The sequence below is a fragment of the Gnatocerus cornutus genome, chromosome 8, assembly GCF_029298725.1.
Source record: "Gnatocerus cornutus isolate USDA-ARS CGAHR chromosome 8, icGnaCorn1.1, whole genome shotgun sequence".
NCBI lineage: Eukaryota > Metazoa > Arthropoda > Insecta > Coleoptera > Tenebrionidae > Gnatocerus > Gnatocerus cornutus.
Genome location: NC_142240.1, coordinates 15,041,989 through 15,064,355, shown reverse-complemented (window position 1 = coordinate 15,064,355; position 22,367 = coordinate 15,041,989). Strand labels below are relative to the sequence as shown.

Sequence of the window (22,367 nt, the reverse complement as noted above, 5' to 3'; positions counted from 1 at the left end):
TAGAGTTCGTATATTCATGAAATTTTATTATCTTGGAGAGATTTTTTTGGAAGCTGTCGAGGAATTTTCTATTTATAACCATATTACGTCCTTTCCCGTTTATCCAGGACCGTACAATATTCATCTCCGAATTTATACTTTGGGTTTAATGAGAGCGTAAGCATTTGAGGCAGGTTCCAAGCAGATCCCAAAAAATAAATAAACTGAATATTTGTGAAATCTGGTCGTTAAAAGTGTGACTGGAATACTCCAGGGAAAGTCATAATTGCGGGAACAAACCCTCAAGAACTCCAAATCGGATAACCCGAAACTAAATCTTTTTCTCATTACCATTTAAAGACCGTCCGTAAATTTTTAATACAGGATTAGCATAACCCGATAAAATCTTTCCTGACGTTTTCCAGTTACTTTCCTTTGATTCGGCTTTCGCGATTTCACCGTTCATAAAAAATAATTCTGTTTCCCGGATTTATATCGAACATAACGAGTCTCATCGATTTGTGCTTTCCCCAGTAATTAAGTTAAGAGCGGAGCACCCATAGGTATCCAGGGCAGTCCCTTGGTATCCCGAGGGTTAAACGGGACGAATAAATCACACTAGTCCTTCAAGAGCCAGGGAAATTGATGACGACAATTCGACGATCAATCAAATTTTTCCAAATTTAATCATTCGGAAAAGTTTATAATTGATCCAAGTTTCTTGTTGTAAATTTAATAGAAAACAGGCGGGGAAAATTAATTTCGGTAGAAAACAAGACGCACTTTCAGTCACGGCTGGTTGCAATGAGAAATAACTTTCAAAGTGACTTTTTCTCAATGAGAATAGCTTAAAAGCTATGCAACTCGAATAACAATCTTTCAAGAAAAAGCTGCTTAAAAATTGATGCCGAATTATCAAAACTACAGAAACGCGTGAGAGCAAGAGACAATTTTCTTGGGGATAATCAACAGGTGGCTTCTTCTTTTCTTCTGAAATTGAGTGGAGGAGACATTAGCAGTCCATCCAAGTGGAAAATAATAAGCAAGTAATTGTGTGGAGGTCAGCGAGAACAACTGATGTTTTTAATTAATTTGAAATAACTTTCATTGTTCGCCGCGATCTTGGGCAGAACTTTTAATAACATTTTTTTCTTGTTCATTCATTAATTCTGCTAACGGCGACTGTTTCTGACTTTATTAGAGTAAAAATAATCCGAAAAACTCGTATTTTTACAGGACCTGTCATTTTTTCAAAGAAAGCTTTTTTTAATTAATAAAAGCCGTATAACGTTTCAAAGACGTCGGATCCGGTGTAACATATTGGCCCTTAACTTCTTCAACAGGTGCTCTGTTTCCATTGAAATTAGCATTTCTCCCTTAAAAAAGTCGAGGTTCAAATTAACGTTCCTCTTGGGACCTGAATTTTCCTAATTACCTCTCTAACCCTTCCGAATTGGTTTGCCAAGACCAACCCTTAACCTATGACAATAATCAATGCAAGAAGTGCAGAATGGCATCCTAGGTCAGGATAAAATCCTGTGAATGGAAGCGCTGGCGTCGCTCTGTCTGCTTCTGAAAGCTTGAGCGTTTCAGTACACGCGTCGGTTTCAGACGGAAATCTTGGAACTGTTGCGTTGAACTAAAAAGATCGCGCGCTAAAAAAGTTAATGAAATTTCTAAGTGGGGAAAAGTTAGCTACGTCGAAAAAATCGAATTTTCGAACTCCTTGTCTTGAAGGAGTAGTTCCAAACGTACAAAAAAATTAACTATTTTCTTGATTTTCTGTCGCTAAGTTTCTAAAGCAATTACGAGTCTGAAATTAATTTCCGGACTGAGTTCCATCTATTTGGAGCTTTTACGTTTGACGCGATGTAAATCGCGTTGCATTTGTAAAGCGCAGTGCTTTTGTATTTCACGCTCTACGAATTCGAAAGTAAGTGCACTCTCTCGTTCCATGGCTTGACTGGTTCATCGCTGGAGAATCCCCATCGTTCAAGTTCCAGGTGTAAGTAAATTTTGCTTCTAATTACTTCGCGTGAAATTAATTATTGTAGTTTAAGTGAGCCGCGCCCTTTTGCTCCCTTATTTACGCAAACTTCTATTTTTAGACCCCGGCGGCAAAAACCGAATTTCGCGATTTTAATTTGTTTCTGGTGTTTTTTCGCTGTCTATTATCTTTCGGTTTTGCTAATGCAAATCCTCGCTTTCAAATAATGAAAATAAGCATCACCGTAATTCCCTCTCTCGTCATTGATTTAAAGATACTCGACAAACTCCTTCATCTTAACAACCCCGTCGCGCCTGGGGCATTAAACTTAATTAAATCCTTTCTCTTTCAAAATGAATTTCAACAATAACACGCCTAGAAAAAAATCGGCACGGGACCAATTTGGTCGGCCGTGGGCATAGAATTAATTGCTCCGTCTCTGACAAACGAAATTCATTACGGCTTTAATTCACAATTAGAAGCCAATTAATTAAGCGAAATTGTAAACGAAGCAGAAGGATGGCGCGAAGAATGGACATTATCAATGTCTCGAGGGATACATCAAAAGAGAGGAATTATGCGCCATTTTGAGAATCGGCGGAAATGACGATTTTGTTTAGAAATTTGGCGAGAAGAAGAGCATTCGGCCATGAAACCGGTTTTTGACAACGACAAAGAGAATTCTGAGGTTATTGGAAAGAGGCGAAGAGACAATCATCACGAGGAAACTTAATTTGGATGAGCGACGGACCCAAAAAAGGGATAAATAGAATTGTGGAAAAAAACTGATGGAATTGCGTGAAATTGCACTAACATGTCAGACGGAAGCAATTAGATTTTTAGCTAGCACTGCAGCTGCTGATTTTAATTTAATACAAGTTAGTCTTGTTTTAAAAATAAACGGATTCAATTAAACGAACATGGACGGCACAACTTGCTGGCGCATCCACCATTTTTGCAAAGTAAACGCGTTTTTAAATTACCAGGGTACAAGCTCCCACTTATTAAATACCCCAAGATAATTTACTAAATTAAGACAAACAGTAGGAATTTCGGAATTTCAAACATGTTTCTAAAGAATGCGCGGGCTACTACACGCCTTTGTGTTTTAAATCCCGATATTTCTATTACTACACGAAGAAATGATCGATGGGCTTCAAAAGAAAGAATAGGATTATACTGAACTTGCAAAAAAGTGGAACGGAAAAAAATAGCGAGGGAATCGCGTAGAATTACAAAGAAAAAAGTCAATTGGATGAAACGAGCTTTTTGAAATTCGTCTAGTGCCGGTTTTATTATCACATAGTTTTAAAGATTTCGTTTATCTAGGTGACGCAACTTTCAATAAGAAAATGAGCACAACAAAATGGAATAATTGCAACTCAGGTTTGCGCCTACAATCTCTATTTTTAGCTTAGTATCCCTTGCCAAAATGTCACTTTATTTCCCGCCCCATTTCCCAATTCCCCATTCCTTATCTTATTTGTCTGAAAAATCGAACGGAAATTTCCTACCGCCAAAAAAACCAATTCTTTATTCGAAGCCGCGGTCGTTTCCACCACTAATTCCACCGAAAGTGAAAATATTTGGCTAAGGATATTAATCAGGCTTTCTCGACTTAATGTTTGCAATTTCGAAAATCTGTTTCAGGCCATGGACGATGGAACAGAAGCCAACACTACTCTAACCTGGAACATATCAACGCCGGAAACACCACCGAAAACCGGAAGTATCCCGCTATGGTACGAAACTGGCAGACTCACAATACCCTTATATGCGGTCATCTTCATGTTGGCAGTCGTCGGAAACACCCTCGTCATTCTTACCTTGGTATGTGCTCAGTTTAGACTTTCGTAAGGAAAGTACGAGTCCCAACTGCTTATGCTAAAAGCAGAAATTTGATGCAAAGTATATTGACAGAATTTCGTCGGAGGTTTTCATTCACACGGCTTTTTACATTTTCACTAGGCGGGTTGAGGCTTAGAGATAATTGCATTTTACGAATGCATAATTGTGCTGCAGTTCGATTTAAACTCGCGAGATAGAGGTGAAAGAGACACTACTACCGGTAATCAGTGCGTGAAAATACCTGGATAATTGAAAAAGAAAATAAACACAAATGAAAAAATACCGGCAATGTTATTTTTCCTGAAATTTAGGTCACGGCAGTTTATTTTTTTAATAACGTTGCTATGTCTTTTTATTCGTTCTTTTTGCAGGCAGACGGAAAACACAATGTTGGTAAACAATGGAATTAAGATTTGAATGGATATTTACATACTCTAAAACAACGCAAATTAAATGAAAATATATCCCAGAAACCGGCAATTGTAATTTTAAATCCTACGTGAGTTTAAAATGAGCAGGATAAAATTTTAGATAAAATTCTCCCGGCGCATCCACCATTTTTAGAAACATCTCAATTTAAATTCTTTTCTGGTAATTATTTCTTTTGAACCCCATGTTTGCTTTTATTTCAGCAATTCAAATGCTTTAACAAGATTAAGCAAAGACAGTCACCAAATATAAATTAAACTCTAATCCAACTGCACTCTTTCTGGGATTAATCTCGACTCTCGTAATTATTATTCAAATGAGAAAAACCTCATTAAGGGTTTTATTCATGACCTACAATCAAAAAAACAATTTATTAAAGATCGATAATTTTTAACTCGTTCCTCTCTATAATGCTAATTCGATGATTCATTACTCGTATTTTTTTTGCATATCGCCGCGTGAAAAAATATCGAAACAATAAATTGAAGCGCCGCGGAAAAATTCCGACCTTCAACATTACAAATATTTGTCTCGTTTTAATTGGTACAAAATTAACTTTAATTACGGCACTGAATTAAATCCCCACATTCCGAAGAAGCCCTAAGAAAATCCCAAGATCCAATCAACCCGGATTCAATTAGGCAAACGAACTTGGAGCAATAATGATAATAACAAAATCCTGAACCTAATTGAACATTTTTGTCTCGCAGGAATTAATTAAAATTGTATGTGTCTGCAGGTGAAGAACCAAAGGATGCGAACGATAACAAACTTGTTCCTGCTGAACTTGGCCGTATCGGATCTCCTGCTGGGAGTCCTCTGCATCCCCTTTACGTTAATTGGAACCCTGTTGAGACACTTCGTTTTTGGTGAAGTCATGTGCAAACTTCTGCCCTTTCTGCAAGGTAAGTTACCCCGTATTTTCGACCCAGACGGAAAAGAAGAGCCATGAATGCAGATATGATGTGATTTAGAGAGAGTGTTATTATTGCGCTTATAATGGGGATGTTGCGGGAAGTTAGATAGGGATGATTTATAGAGGGGCGAAGCATGAATTGCAGGAAATTGCCGAAAAAAAATCAAAATAACTTCGAAGTACTATAAGGTGTTGTTATCTTGAACGTCATTCGTCAATGACTATGGAAAATTCGGTTGTTTTTTTCCACGCACAATGTCAACAATACAAATTATTTTGCATGCAAAAATTACTTTGTCGCGAATTTGTTGACGCCGGAAAAATTGTCACTAGTCATTCCAGACAGCAGAAAAAGCCAAAATTTTGTTATTGTACATTTGCTACCTTTACCGCCCCTTTGACGTCTCATTTACGTAAAGTAATAGGGGTGAAATGTTCAACCCTAATAATTAATTCTCACCGGTGTATAGCTGAATTCCCAACCCCATCGTCGGGTTTTGATAGATAATCCGGTAAAAACCGCCCCCATTCCGTAGAATAATGTCTCCGATTTGTTTCCTTCGACCTTGTGTCTTCCATTTCCAAGTCTAATTGAATTTTTTCTCGTCGACTTTATTAAAACAAACTTTTCATAAATTTAAACGGCAATTAATTCGAACAATATCAAATCCGTGCTTTCCACTGATTAGACACCGAAATTGAGCAGCGTCGCGACGTCTAATAGAGTGACCTTCGTCAAGATGTCTTGGGGGCGAAGACGGACCCTCATTCTCGTGATCAATTTTATCAGTAACAATAAATTTTGAGCTTATCGCAAAAGATTGGAAAAAACTTCTTAATTACTAATTACAAGCACGGAATATTTCGAGGAACTCGGAACATGGAAATGGCATTTGACGTAAATAAAATAAAGTTAAACAACGCCATTATATGCTAACCAGGCAAATGACTGCACTAAATTGACGTAAATAACTTCATTTAAATTTTTAAATAGAACTCTGACTTTGATTGTACTTGTCAAAGAACGTCGTTATAAAGGAAACCGATCTTTGCGACCGAAAAAATACGATTTGGTTAATTTTTGAAAGGACGATCTTTCACAGTCTCTCGTATTTTTCTTTTTTATAGTAATCCAAGCCGACATCGTTTCCACTTACGTTGATTTTCCGCTTTTTAACCCTCTTCAATCATAGCTCCACGTTTACAAAGCGGGCGAAGCTGTAGACACATCCACCTACGATTGGACTTTATTATACTTTCACTAAATTTACTGCAAATTTCAATCCCGGCCCTGCAAATCGTAAATTATTTGGAGCCGTTCGACGGGAGCTAGACATGTTACATTGCCAACAACACAAAAATTTGCGCAAAAATCGAGTTCGCGCCGCAGATTTTTGAAGGGACTAAATTACATTTGCTTCCGACGCCGGCGACATTATTAAGGTAATTTGTTTAACAGCACTTTCTGCATGTAGGTGCAAAAGACTTCATTATAAACTTTACTCGAAATAATTATAAGAGTGAGCTAAGATAAGAAAGTGTTACATAAAAGTCATTCCCTCGGGACGCCTCCGGGAAAACAAGAGCCGAAACAAAACTGGTTAGTTATGAAGCGACGTCTAGTGAAAAAATTTCTCTATGAGCTTCCAAAGTCTTAACAAGAGAACTCATCCTTCGACGAGCCGCGATTCTGCTTGTTATTGTAAATTCTAAATATTTGCACTGCTGGGCTAGCTAAACAAGAAGTTTAACTTGCATTGTTTGTACCCAACATAATATCTCATTACATTTTTTGCTAGAAAGTTGTTCTTTATGTGCCCACGTGACTTATGTAGGCTTTTAATTTTTCAACAAAGAAGTTGCTTCCGCCGACAGCCACCGGATAAGCCTCCACTAACTGATGAATTATAACGTGCTTGCGGCTTTCAGACCAAGTGCCGAATCCTTATTAAGAAAACTTTTGAGAAATCTTGTTAAGACTGTCATTCGACTACGAGCGAAAAAATTGCTCGCCTCACACGCAAAAAATCAGAACAAAATTAGAACAAAAAGAAAGAAAAATTGCCCCTTTCACCTGTAGCAGCAAACTCCTCTAATTTCATTTGAATTTCACTCATCACAAGCAGATGGTGTAAAATTTTGTACCAGACGAAATAACGAATAAATCCCACCGGTTCACCAAAGATATTAAAAGTTCATTTTTCAGTCGCCGTTCAATTCCACAAATAATGGTCTATTGTTCGTGTTAACTCCCTCGTTATTGAAAGTCGTCTCACGTATCGTGTTGCTCCTCGCAGGAATTAGACAAGGATCTGCCGGCGCTGTTTGTTTAGATTCCAAACAATTATTGTCCCTCGTCCTCGAAGGAACGAGTCGACAATTTTTCTCATAAATAATACAGTTTTAATCCAAGTGCACTTTCCTCCAGTTACGGCTATTAAACCACTGCCGTTATTTACACTTAAAGCTGTTTTATTCCGCGCTTAATTAAAAAAGAGTCCGGGCCGAGTTGAGCGCGTTAAAAGGCCTAATCTGTTTTACACTATGAAACGCAAATTAAAAACGATTTACCCTAATTTTACAACATTTTTTTAAATCTAAACGCGCATCCACCAGTGACAAAGTTGTGGTTGCAATGTAAAAATATGAGCAGTTATAAACAAAGAGGAACCTGTCGAACGATAGAGAATTATTTACGATCCAGGACTGGAATTAAATAGTGAGTTATCGTAAAAGTTCAGTTTTCATAAATCTGAACGGTTTGAAAGTTCAATGTAAATTTTAACAGAAAATTCTAGCGATTTTTATTGATATACAGACAAGTCAATCACTAAAACGCACAACTGCTCCCGACAACAAATCATTTTCCGGCGACTCCGGGGCTTCCGAAATTTATTAACAAATTTATCACCACGTTTGGATAACATTCTAAAGTAGGTGCTTGAAAATTTTTATAGCATTGCTTCAAACTTTTGTATTGTAAAAGTTTTTGTGCTTTTACTCTGAATGATTTTACTGTAAATTTCCACCGTGGCTTTGAATTATTCCCATTCATTCTGTATTCTCCTGGCTTCATTATTTATTTTCTGCCAACGATAAACTTTAATTACATCTTTTGACCGCAAAAGCAACAAAATGGCGCACTAAATTACCATAAAACTACGGAACTTGCGTTCTATGCTAATATAAAACTAGGGAACTTTGTTCTTTTATTTTGTAGCTTCGAAGATTGTCCTTAGTGGGGAATTTTACTCGGTTGTTAAACAATTCTTTTAACTTTACAGTTGCGGAAAGTAAGAACTGTACTTTCCTGGGTCTTAAAATCTGAAATTATTTTCTGAGAGCGTTGGGACTCTGTTTTTATTTATCATGTGTAGACTTTGTTTATGGCACTTTTGGAGGGATATTTTAATTACGTTTTTATGAGTGCGTTCTTTGCGGTGTGTCTGGACGAACGTCATAAAAATGCGGAATAATAAGCAACCACCCGTTTCAAAAATGCTTTCACTGTTATCTGTGCAGAGTTCAAAGCCCGAAGAGAGTTGAGTTTATATAAATTTAAAATGATATAATAATATGGTGAATATGTGTTTTTCCATTGTATAGTTGGCGATAAAAGTGCCTTTAGCGCTCAATTATCGCCACTGTAAAGACTGTTACGTCCCATTCTTGTTAGTGGCGATATTTTTAGCTTGGCGCCGCTCCAAACAGCAGTTGAAAAATATTTGACAAAACAACACCGCTCCACTGTAAAAGATTGATTGACTTTCCTCCCCGGACAAGTCGTTGAAGCAAAACTCACAGAGATATGCTAATAACGCAATGACATAACAATAAAAAAATCCCAACCAGACACTGGTAGCACCATCTGGCCGCCCCCATTGTACAATAATCGCAGTTTTATTCGTATACTCATCTCGTGCATTTATACCCTCTAAACCGCCTAAATCCATAACTTCGTCTTGTTATAACTTGGGAGTTTTTCGAGGCGAAATTATGGCTAACGGCCGAAGAGAAGCCACAAAACGGATTTAAGAAACTCTAATTTGGCTCGCATCTTCAATGCCTGATTCTTCGCCGGTTTTTGTCACGAGTCGTTTGAAAGTGTTTTTTGGAACAGGTGGACGCGCATCCACCATTTTTGAATCGACGCCTTAATCTGTTTATTTTTCGTCGAGTTTACATTGCGAGATTTATGTTCAGATCCAGACGAAGCGTTAATTGCCTCAACCGACAATTTTCAGTTTTTTAGAAAATAATCCCGATTAGGTGGAAACGCGAGAGGAGCAATTTCAGCTCAATCGGAATATAATAGGTCATTAATCACGTCTGTACAATTGTTAAGTAAGATTAAGCACGTGAGTTTGGAAATAAATTTCGGAGTTTAATTCGAAGCAACACGCACGCACTTGACTACACAAATCTTTAAATGAATGGGCGATACAAGACGGAAAAAATTAAACACTTTCCAACAATTAATAAGAGTCTTGCAAAACTCCAACTTTTCGAAATATCCAATAAATCACGAGTCTCGCCGGAAAATTTACACATTGCGTAACAGCAGGTAAGATGGGGAAGTTCTGGAAAAATCTACAATATTGAGATTCTCAACCCTTCTTTTTGTAACAAGAAATTCCATTCCACGATCGAAGTTCCCGTCGCCATACAATATGAAATTTCAGAGCTCCATAAACTATAACAAATATTGGCATGAGCAGTCGCTTAATCCGATCTGAAAGAAAATGAAAAACCTCACCTGAAACTGTAATTTATTCCGTGTGCGTTCTAAATTAAGCCCCGATTCTGCGTGTACTATCTCAGCGATAATGGACTTGTTTAATTGGGTTTAAGTCGATGTACGACCACGCTTCCCATATTATCTCACCCATAATTGATTTATAAGTAATTGTATGTAAATATTTCTCATTCGGGGTTAGACTTCCAATTACAAGCAATTCAATAACCGATTAATGGGTTTAGATCGGTATTACTTTCAAAGAATTTCCAACTACTAATGACACATTCAACAATTTGGCGTCTTTGTACCAGAGGACTTAATCGGGTCAAGTGAAGGGTCGCTTTGATTCCAGACTACGTCCAGCGTAATCCTTTATTCCTGTCTCACTGAATACGGCGTAATTTACTTGTAAATGGACGGGGAAAGTCGCCAGTACAACGCTGCATACCAATTATTGTTAGTCGCGATAAGACTCCTAAGAATTATGCTGGCTGTTCCATAAACTTTAATTCCAGTTTTCACAGGTAATTTGAGGTATTGTTGGTTGCATACTTTGTAATAAACTCCAGAGAGTGGTGAAATAAATAGCACAACTCTCTTATCTAAGTAGGTCGATATTGCACGTCTAATGTTAACTGAAAAATAAACCTTTGTTCGAAAATATATGGTGGCAAGTCAACACTCGTTTTAACTCGTCTTTTTGCTTGCACTTTAACAAAGAGCTTCCCTCATGGATACTCTGAAGAAATTGCATTAGCTTGGCGTTTTATAGTCCTAATCCTCCGGCTGTATCTCAATTCATCACGGTTACCTGAACGGCTAAAACGACCCATTTTGATAAATGATAGCAATTTTGATGTATCCAAGCCGCTACATTCTTTTGCTGTCAGAAACCCCCAAAAAACCTGTGTACGCCAAGCCGAATACATTTCACGTAAAACAAAATGACATTCAAGTGTGTTTCTGTTTATTGAAGACGTGGAGGAACCCTCCACCGGATTATGGTCCTTTGAACTCTATCAAAATTCCGAACGAAGCATCCCCTAAAAGATATCGAAAAAGCATTATTCTTTAGCAAGTCAAATGTGTTTATGACACGACTTTCTCCTCCGGCTGAAAGCGATTGGAAATCTCCGCATCCCGGAGTGCATTTTTGTTGCGAGTCGCGCTTGATTGAGCAGTCTTTCCGGTGCTGGCTATCATACAGTTGATTAATTGCTCTTTGTGCGCCACAAAGTAAAACCAAAGTGCATTGGAAGCTCTTACTTTAATCCGATTTGCCTCGAGACTGTACCTCAAAGAATTACCGATTGTCATACGAAGGGTTTAATTAGCTGCCACGAGCAAAATTACGAAACTTGCTGCAAACTATGTGATATGACAGACCACAATGGAGCTGAGGCGACACGTAACGAACCTGGAATGGCTACACCTGCCGCGAATTTTAGATAAAACACTCGTTCCAGGCATAAATTAAAGAAGGAATTGAGAGACGACACGGAAACTTTTGCATTGTTTACTAGGCGCCGGGTGGTGAAATTCAGTGACACTTTTATTTTATTTTTGGCTGATCCTTGTAACCCTTTAACACCGAAAACATTGGAACTTTCAGCCACAATAACAAGTTTTCAATATCCACCCCCGCATCTTTCAAAGTCGCCCACTTTCTTACATTTTCTTCGCTAACTATAAACAAGTGAAAACGAAAGTAGCATTAGGTTGGGGGCGAAACTGAAACTTGACCGTCGCCCTTGAGTGCAGGTTTTGAGTGAAATTCTTAAATCCACTTTTACTTTCAATGAACCGGTTAAAACCACCGCGGAAGGGCGAAACGAGAACTTGATGGACGACCTCCAGCGCATGATGTCATCAGTTATAGTAAAATTCCGTAGTAAGTTTTACTACGAGTTGTTATGAATGAAATTTCGGTAAACACTAATTTTTTTGGTTGTTTTAAATTAGAGCTGGAGCTTTAAGGTCTTATTTAAACGTATTGATTTGAAACTGTCAGCGCGGCCATCCCCGACATACAAATTAATTTCCACTGTGAAGTTGCTTGCATTTCAGATCACGCGATAAATCTCCTGCTCCGACTTTCAATTGCTGACAATTGTCTGTACTCTCGTCAGATCTTGTATCACAAAACCAAGGCTGATTTACAGCCCACAAATCATTCTCTTAAAAGAAGCAATCACCCGCAAAAAAAATCCAAGCTTTCAGAAGACACCCACACAAAGTTTCCCCTAAACCCTCTCAAATTCTCAACTTCCTCTAAACCCAAGTTTAACAAAACAATAAGTTTGAATATGAGTCCTTGATACTGAATAAATCGAAAATGAAAATTACCGGCCACTGGCGGCGTGACGGCGGCTTTGATTTGCATTCGGAGATTGGACGATTGATATTTTAATTCGTCTCGGAGCGGCGCGATAATTCCATTTGAATGTTTGTCGAGGCACAAAAAGTTGAATCTATCATTTTAGATGGGACAATCCTAATTATGCGAGGATCTGATTTCCTCCAGGACTGAACCCGCATCATGCTACGTGACATCTGCCGGATTTTTTCGAAAAAATAACAGCGAAAAAGACACTGATTAAGGAGCAATTTCCTGAGCGCCGATCGGACAGACGCTGGAAATGCTGTTATGAGTCACATCAATCATGAAAAGAAACGAGGAAAGCTTGGGTTAACATGGTTTATACATTTTTATTATATGGAAGGACATAATTTTTAAGCGCCATCTGTGGGTGAAGGGGCGGCCACCATTTTTGCCCGGGATTTTTCATAGTTTTACCGGAACATGTCCACACATCTCATAAAATATGAAACGGAGTGGAGCAATTGGAATAAAATCTGGGATTGAAGTAGTGATAATAGAAAAAAACGCCGTAAAAGGGCGGCAAGTTTAAACCTCGCAGCTCCTTAAGCCGTTGACAAATCGTCCTCGCATTCACTTTTTCCTTTTTCTGTGAATTATTGTGATTACAAACATAGAGCTCCGTAAATCGGCTAATACATTTCTAGAAAGCGGCTTTAAGCACCCGAACAAATTTCCTCGTTTCTATCCACATATTTTTTCCGGCCTCCACGAGCCGATAAGTCTGCTCCGGGTTACTCTTTCAATTTCTGTCGATTTGATTTTTCTTAGATTGTTATTCGGGTCGTGTCCTCCTCTCATCCATCACTGGACGGTTTCCATGGCGGATTTAATTGCTTAGCGGTAGTATGCATTTGAAGAGCGTAATCATGGAAGACCTCAGACAGGACATGAATTATTAAAGTCTCCGGAAAAAACGTTGGGTTTCTGCACGCAAAGTGGAGTTTATGGACACCGGGTTCCTTGAGGAACTCCGTTGTGGTAATTAAAGCCGTAATTCACACCGAATTGCGGCGTGAAGCGTAAAGGCGCGTTTATGCGTGTAGTGTGACGATAATAACAGCAAAAACAGGATTGCTGTTAATACAGGGATGGAGTTAAAAGGATACTAAAGCGCAAAAACGGAGAACGCAGTTATTTAAAAAGCAAAACTTCACGACACGAGATAATAAATTCCACCGGAGTAAAAAATCGCGCCCGGATTCTTCCATCCTGCCGATATTATCGCGTTTGTTCCTTGGGTCGAGATTATAATGAAACTTGGAAAGTTAGGAAAAAAATTCTGACGGTACGCATCTGTCTTTTTAAGTGTGGGAGGGAATCGCGGGGAATTACCGGCGAGACTTAATGCCCACTTTATTTTACTCGAATTTATCTGTTATTCCTCCATATCATGACAACATTTCTGTCAACAGGACTTGACGCGCCTTAATAAGTTCTTAGGGATGGAAAGAAAAATTACAGAAGCAAGATGCTGCGGTTTCATTTACCACCGCCCATTCAATGAAGACGGGGGTGTAATTTTCTTGAATAATGGCGCTCTTTGAGTGATTATGAGTAATTTCCATTATGTATCATTATGTCGGAGACAGTAAATAACTGACATCCCCTACTAATGATATTACAGCTTACATAACCTTTAGCAATGGGGAATTTCGCTAATGTATGCTCTTTACTGGATTTATGGGTTAAATTTTACTATTAAAACTTCGAGAAGTTGAGCGGTAATCAAATATACCTTCAAGATCTAATTATCGATCTAAACTACTTTACACAGTAAAATAAGAAATTCAACACACAACTCAGAGGGGAGGCTTTTATCAACTACGAATGCATTGTGAAGTGTGCGATATTTTACAGCCGCGCGAGCTACAAGAAGCAAAATTTCTAATTTATAGCCGGTAGAAATTTAAAACTAGCATGTTTGGGACGCTTTATTCTGCTGCTAAACTCATTTATTTTAACTAACGATATAAAAGATGCTGCTTTCTTAAGTTTACGCAGAGCTCAGTAAATATTATAGTATAATGTCACTCACAAAGTTTGCAACGTTGTTTAAAATGTGCTCTAAATTTAATCCCTCAGGTTAAAGTAAATGGCAGGACTTATCCGGTTAATAATGAAGCTGAGGCGAAACTCTTTTTAGCTCCGCGTATTCTTCACTAAACTAATTGTCAATATGTGCGCGAAAACTGCAAAAATAAATATCCTCTCCATCGTTCAAGCTTAAGCAAGCGTTTTAAATATCAATGAATTCACGACAAGATAGACAAAGCAAACACAAAGCCCCCATCAACTTTTTCCAGCGAAATTGCAGCTTACACTTGAATCCACACACGAGAAATTTTCCTCATTTTCCCGGCGCTTCATGCATACCAACTCTTCTCATCAATCATTTTCTAATAATCTCCACGTTGTATCGTTACTCTTTAACATCTTGCGACTGTTAAAGTTACGGAAACTCGAGAGGTAATTTCAAGAAAATGAATGACGCCAATCTCTTGTAACAAATTCTTTTCTGTCGTCTGGATGAAGTATCGTTGGACGTCGTTTTATTTTGATATATGACGCGGTGACCACACATTTTTTGTTTCAAGGGGGCGACGGATTTATGGTAGCACGTGACTAATTAAGGAAATCGATAGCACAAAGTTGGGTACCGCAAAGTTGCCTTAAACAACCACCATCAATAACAATTGCCGTTGATAGGGACTATACTGCCGGGTCATTATAGTAGCCATTTAATTATGATTGAGAAAGGGATCGGTAAAGCGAGTTTCAATAAGTTTCAACTTACACCAGAAATAATATCTCCATCTATCTAAACGCTATCCATCATTCTCGCTTCTCGCCGCCACTGCCAGAGATAAATCGTTGTTGCGTTTACAAGCATTCCGAACAATACAACTGAACAATATTCCGTAAATTAGGGAAGACGTCGCTTAAAAAACGCCGTTAATTAAGCAGAAAGGAAAAGCTTGCTTGTTAATTACGCCCGATTTGTCATGACAGGAAGTGGTGGAGGCGCCAAGACACCTCAAGGTTATGCAACAAACATTAAGCGCAAATGGTGTCTCATTAACGCCAGTTCCAGTCTAGGATTCCACTGTAGACGCACTATTAAACTTTATTTGAATTCAGTTCATTGTGGGGCGACACCGTTCGTTGCTGTTTTTAGACGATATAGACGAGTTCTTTCGATCGGGACGGATTAATGACCCCCAAAGGACGAGGAAAATGTCCAGGGGGTAGTTACCTGTCGCTAGAGATAAATAAAATAGGAAAAATATAAACATTGTTGAAATTGGGCCGAAGACCTTGCTATGACAAATATTGGATTTTTATTTCTTCTTTTTTTAGCGTGTTCCGTGAGCGTCGGCGTCTGGACGCTGGTGGCTATCTCGGTGGAGAGGTACTACGCCATTTGTCACCCCCTTCGCTCGCTGCGATGGCAGACCATAAGTCACGCCTATAAAATGATCGTAGCCATATGGCTAGGAAGCCTAATCTGCATGGCCCCGATAGCACTCCTAAGTCAGTTAAAGCCGACCAAGCAAGGTAAGAAGCGGTTGGGTCAAATTAGTGTTTTTAGACGCTCTTAAAGAGCAAAGACCAATAAATCCTCTTAGTTCTGATGGGCGTAAATAATAAATCAATATGAAACCTCTCCTTTCCAGCCAATTGAACTTCGAAACAAACCCGCAACTTCACCACCACCACATTTTTTCGCGGATTCAACCCGAAATTTTAAATAATTCACCGGATAAAGAGAAAGTTAAACCGATTTTTTTCACTCCGACCCCGTAATGGTGAAATATCGGGATCGTATTGCTCCGAAACTTTATGGTTAAATCCTATTATCAAGCGACTCGCCCTCTGATTAAAAGCCTTTTGAGTATGATTTAACTGGAAGAAAAAAAAACGTTTTAATCTCAGACTTTAATGGAGCTGTTAATGTTGCAGGAAATTACAAATGTCGCGAGGATTGGCCCTCGCTAGATTACGAGAAGGCTTATAATCTCTTTCTCGATGTCGTCCTCCTCGTCATTCCACTCCTGGTTCTGGGGGTAACTTACTCCCTTATCACTCGCACCCTCTGTAAAGGGATGCGAACTGAAAAGACCCTCAGAGATTCGAGTAAGTACTTCAAACCTCCAAACTCCTCTAACTACAACTTGCAGCAAACGGCGCTGTAGACGCTTACGTCACTCTCCAAGGTTCCACCACAAGTCGGTGGCGAACGAACCCCGACTGGAAACAACTGCGTCACAATTGGTCGCAAGACTCCACCAGTCCCATCGGAGGCTCGCAGAAACTAGTAGGAGGACTCAGACGCACCAATGCTGAGAGAAGTCTTCTCAACAAGAAACGCGTCATCAAAATGTTGTTTGCTGTCGTTTTAGAGTTCTTTATTTGTTGGACACCACTTTACATCATCAATACAATCGTCCTGTTTGAACCCTCCGTTATTTACAATAACTTAGGCTATAAAGCAATCACATTTTTACAATTGTTAGCGTACTGTTCTAGCTGTTGCAACCCGATCACTTATTGTTTCATGAACTGTGGATTTAGGAAATCGTTTGTTAACATGTTTAAGTGTTTCAAAAAAAACAGAAATTTTGGAGTGAATGGGAGCGAAATCAACTTGGAAACGAAATGGACGATGCGCTGTTCGGAGAATGCCGAATTTACGAGATAATTATGATAATCATGTACTATATTTGATTAAAGCGTGTGGAAAAATGGGGTCTTATTTTTTCACCCGACAGGAGCAGATTTTTTAGACTTACCAAAAAAAAAGGGTCGTTACCTTAGTGCAAATTGCCCGCTTCAAAAATAATCCAATCTTGAGATAATTTCGACCTAAAAACATTAATACAAAAAAAACTAACGATGCGAAACACCTGAAACTTCTTTGTGGATACACGTAACGAAGAAATTAACATTTTTTATAAAAAATTATGTTAATTTGAAATTTAAAAAGAACCAATTAAGTAATAAATACGTCGCAGGTAGTAAATCATCCGCAAAAACTTACTTTTATGTACTCCTATTTGATAACGTTTACATTTATTTACATAGAATACAAAGTACACAGTTAAAAATGAAAAAATAAGTTAAATTTCTTTGGTACAAAAAATAAATACATATTTGGAATTAAATTAATACTGCCCTTAGTTATCGTTATCAGTTACTAAATAAAGCTTATCACAATTAAAGACATTCACATTAAGTGTATGAGATGCACACAAACTAAATTTCTAAATGCACGGCAGCTGAAACACCTTCAATTCGTCTAACAAAAAAGCGCAGAAGATAAAAAACGAGCTCTGAATATTTTTCTATATTTTTTAACATGATAAATTTGCCGCTGGGCATCAAGTAATCTGCGCAATTAAGTAGACGGTCTGTACTAATATTTCACCCTAAATGATTCTAATCGAAATACATAAAAAAAATGTCTTTTTGTGCTAAATTGCTGTTAAAGCTCCGCTTAGAAACCATCTGTTTTAAATTTAAAAAAACGTTAGAACCATTTAGGAAAATTGCACACTAAAAAGTTATTAGTAATTTTCCTGTACATCACATTTATGTACACATTTCTAGTACCATTAGTAGACAAAGTTACGACGTACTTTTAAAAATGACAGTCAGAAGGAAGTAAGTCTGATGACCAGAGTTTCCAAAAAAATCAATCTAAAAATATCGTTTTCTCTATTACAATTGATGTGTTATTTCGTTAACTGATTTCAGGAAAAGCGGCGTCCATCACGACCTCAAAAATTTCCTGAAAGAAAAATTTAAAACCATTCCTCTCTACATTCCTAACTCACATAAAGTAGCTGCTTATTCATATTCTTTTCCTGGAATGCGTCAAAAACCTTCTTCGCGCCGTTTTTCGCCGCTGTCGCCCCCACCAGAGTCGTCAACAACTCCGGGACATTACTAACAAACAAAATCTGTGCTTCTCTCGCCGTTGCGATCCTCTCTTCCACGGTTCTAGAAGGTCCAACCCCAGCTAACGAGCCCCCTGGCCAAAAATTCTTCAAGATCAAAGTTATATAATAATGAAGCATCTGTTCAGAAAACCACCACGAGATTGTCTCGTGAATTTGGCGGTTGATGTTACGACCGTACGTCACTTGGACGAAACCGATGAGAGTTTTACGGAGGTACTTGAAGACGCCCCTCATGTCGAAAAGTTCACCCAGAAGACCATAAAGAGGCTCGGCGATGGTGTCTTTGTTATCATCGTAAATCTTGGAATGGTGGCCGTTGACTTTCACGAAATCAACGGTGTCGCTCGAAACTGGTGCGTCCAAACATTGCGATATGTCTTCTTCTTCGCTTTCCTTGATGGAGGAACTGTCTTTGCTCTGCTCGCTGCCACTAAAAAAAATCTAAGAAAAAAAAATTTCGAGAGATTGTCTACCTTTTGAAAAGAGTGGAGAAAGAAAAACGGGACTTCTTTGGACTCGGACTGGAATGCTTCAAGTGATCCGAACTGGGACTCAGAAAGGAGTACACAGCTTCGCTTTGGTTCAGTCTCTCATCGGTGAGGATAAACTGGAAGAGTGGTAATAAAAGCAGCGGCACTTACACCTTCAATCTCTTACATCCAAGTACTTCTGTATCTGTTGCTTGGCTTTTTCCAACGACCCCTTATCGCTCTTTCCGAAGAGAAACTTGAAAGTGTTCGATGGTAACTCCAGGTTGCGGATTTCCGAGCACAACGGTCGTAGTTTCCGGTGAAGCTCCTGAAACTGAGTGAGACTTCTACAGACGACCCAACCAGTACTGATGGTTTCTTCTCCGTCGCTGCTTTGCTCCTCCGCCATGTGCACCACTAAGACGAACTGAAGAGGTTCGCGTTCGTCCGGGACTTCCGCTGATTGGACTACTGTCCTCCATTTCCCCAAGTTTTCCCCCCAAACCTCAGTTCTTGTGAGATGGGCCTCCAACTGTCGGCGTTCACCTTGTAACCACTCTACTTCTTTCTCTAGTTTGCTCAGAACTTTTGATTCTGGGCGGAGCGATGTTCTCAGAGCTTGTAACGCTTGTGTTTTGTTATTAAGTCTTTCCTCCAATTGGTCGAGTTTTAGTTTGGCGTAATTTGAATGGTCGCCCACATTCAGGTTTGTACTATCAACGCTAGACAGAGAGTCTCCAGACAGTTGGCGCTCTTCTAGCGAGCGATCGAGGTCAGATATGTCATCTTCTTTTTCCATTGCCGCGACCATTTCTTTGTAGTAGTCGCTGATTAAGAATGGTTGGTAGTATTTATCTTCTAAAGTTTGTACAACCTGACATTGTACTTCATAGAAAACTTCTGGTCCCTTATCACCTGGAAATTACTCTTTAGAGACGGAAAACGACGGCGATAACGAACCTAATAAAAAAGCCTCCATCCTCTTCCGCGTGTTTTTTTCAACTTTAATTTCAGAGGTGGGATTTCTTATGAAAGTATAAAAAATTTCCGCGCCTAATTGGTGCCAGTTTTTTCGATGAGCTGTCCGCAACTCCTCCACAGCTATCCAATACCTCACCATATCCTGACTGGCCAAAGTCTCCAGAAACTGAGACAAATACTTCCGACCCAACACGTGCTCCAAAATCGACGAAATTGGTAAAGTCTGAAAACAAATTACACTCGGGCCCCAAAACAGTGCTACCAACCTTTTTAAAATCGTCGTTAAACTGGTACCCCAACTCCCACCCCAAACTAGTCAGCCTCTTCTCACATTCTTTCTTAGCCACCGTCAGTTGGTTTATATACTTCCTCAACTTCTTCGCCGCGTTGATATCAGACTTATTGACTCCGGCGGACGCCAAAACGCTCTTTTCGTTGTCCAAATCTACTCCTTTCGACCGATTCAAGTTCTGCAAAGTCGTCGCTTGCATCAACTTCGTCACTAAACTATATCTTATCGATTTTAGAGCGTCGATGTCGTCGGTTTTCGAGATGATTTTTAAAATGTCGTCAAAACTCTTAGCATACTCGAACGCTTTGACGTGGACGTTGGCGGCGATTTTTTGAGCCTCGATGTAATAAATTACGTAGAGATTGAAGAAGTCGGGGTCGGTGATGATTTCCACGAAAGGTTTAAAAACTAAACTCAGATAAAATATAGTGGATAACTTTGTAGCTACAATCATGTTACCTTTGCACGCTAGGATTTCTCTTAAAAAGTACTTGGAAGGAGACAATGAATAGCTGCGCGGCAACAAAAACATGATGAATAACTCGCTGGCGGATCTAATATACGTTAGTTCTTTGTCGGACGACATGACATGAGGTGACAGAGCGAACATTGGGGGATGATCCGAGTCAGCCCTAGAACAATTTATCAACATAATAAATAAAAAAAAAATAAATACTAACACGACAGTTTTGGCTTCGCGGATTTTCTCGAAATGGGTGGTGATTTTTGACACAATATCACAAGCGATGAGTTTAGCGTGGTCCACTCTTGCTAATCTTTCATGGAGGATCTCAATAGCCCCCCATAAATCCTCTTTGATGTTCTCCCCTAACGCCTCCCAATTATACGCGTATTCTTTCAAATACACCAAAATGTAATCTCTCACAATAAAATCCAATAGTTGCTGCAACAGACTGTCCACAGTTCTCCCGAAAACTTGCGGAAAGTGGGCCTGAGCTGCCTTCCCATTCCCCCCTTCATAGTCCCTCTACAAAATCCATTTTTATTGACTCACCACACTGTTATTTGTCTCACCATCAGCGTGATTCTAAAGTTCTCGATATCTTTGAGAGCTTGCTCGGCCCCCACGGTCGAGACATGACGCGAAGACAGTTTGATATGGATCCAGACAACAATGCCGGCGCTCGATAACACCATTCCAATCGTCAGAAATACAAAGAGGAAATAGGAAAAACATGTTGAGAAGACGAGAGACAGACCAAAGCATGCAGTTGCTAACGCTGTGACATAAACGTACATCCTGGGGAAATGCGTTGGTGGTTAACATAACCTCAAAGGCAAACAAAGAACTTACATATCACTTCTAAGTCATTATAAGTTATCGTGATAACAGCATTGTTGGACAAATCTTTAAAAAAGCTGTTTTCAAAATCAATCAGCTGATGTTTATCCTTTTGTGACGTTTGAAAAAATGCGATGACACATGACAGGACTAATGACACTTATTTGACAGAAAACGTGTAAGTTTAGTTGCATAAGACGCAGACTTTATTTTGTGAGTTGTGTTGGTTGCATAACTAGCCTCATTGTACTCTTTACTTTTTTGATTTTTTTCTATAAAATTCCTAGTAATGATCGTTTCTATAATACACTGTTTATTAATAACAACTTGTTACTTACCTAATTGTGTAATTAAACTAATCACAATTAAAATAAATGAAGTTAATTCTATGCAAATTCACACTATTTTTTACTTTGTATTGAAAAAAAAAAAACAAAATCAAGAAAGACTTTGATTGTCTCACCCAATTAAACTCCAGTTTCATCAATATTTATATCCGCATTGTGTTATATGAATTTTTTGCTATTTTTTGATGTATTATTTTTATTATTTGAAGGTTTCTGGAATTTTTATCGAAACCCAACCACTATTTATCTTATCAGACCCGTTTGTAATCAAAAATTATGGTTTGAACCACTTGGAAATGATCTAATAGTTTCCTTCGATGAGTAAAATGTCTAGATTTGATTGTAATACAGCATAATAATTATTATAAAAGTGTATATTGTATAAAAATAATAAAACAAGTTGTGAAGCAAAATTTCAAAATATTTTTGTGTAGATACATTATCGAACTAACCAAGATATTTCATGTACATAAAATTAATTTATGTTGTTCCTAAAAATTACCGAAACTAATTCGGAAATAAATAATTCAATAATATTCATTAAAAGAAAACGTTGTCCTTGTATTAATCCCCGGTCCACATTTGTTCAGACTAATAAAGTAAATGATTTATTAAAAATTCTCTACGCTGCATTATAGTAAAACAACTAGAGGCATTTCGGTTTTAATTTTTATTAGGTGTGAAATCTAAAAATTATTCCAGTAGCTACGCCTTCACGACAATGAAAAGTACGC

General features: G+C 38.5%; 2 protein-coding genes across 2 annotated transcripts; one reads left to right on the top strand and one right to left on the bottom strand.

Annotated features, from left to right (window-relative positions):
* Window positions 1-1,576: 1,576 nt before the first annotated feature.
* LOC148170241 (cholecystokinin receptor-like) lies at window positions 1,577-17,017 on the top strand. Its single transcript, XM_088044349.1, has 6 exons — window positions 1,577-1,984; window positions 3,617-3,796; window positions 4,983-5,148; window positions 15,638-15,835; window positions 16,241-16,414; window positions 16,459-17,017. Exons 2-6 carry the CDS (start codon window positions 3,620-3,622, stop codon window positions 16,977-16,979), a joined length of 1,236 nt encoding a protein of 411 aa, XP_087900475.1. The 5' UTR covers window positions 1,577-1,984; window positions 3,617-3,619; the 3' UTR covers window positions 16,980-17,017.
* snz (sorting nexin snazarus) lies at window positions 16,886-21,460 on the bottom strand. The gene is made up of 10 exons (XM_088044325.1): window positions 21,299-21,460; window positions 21,019-21,244; window positions 20,664-20,971; window positions 20,443-20,615; window positions 19,958-20,391; window positions 19,671-19,914; window positions 18,898-19,625; window positions 18,714-18,847; window positions 18,115-18,670; window positions 16,886-18,068 (listed from the first exon to the last, which is right to left on the bottom strand). Coding segments are annotated over exons 1-10 (2,853 nt in total). The 5' UTR covers window positions 21,301-21,460; the 3' UTR covers window positions 16,886-18,020.
* Window positions 21,461-22,367: the final 907 nt, after the last annotated feature.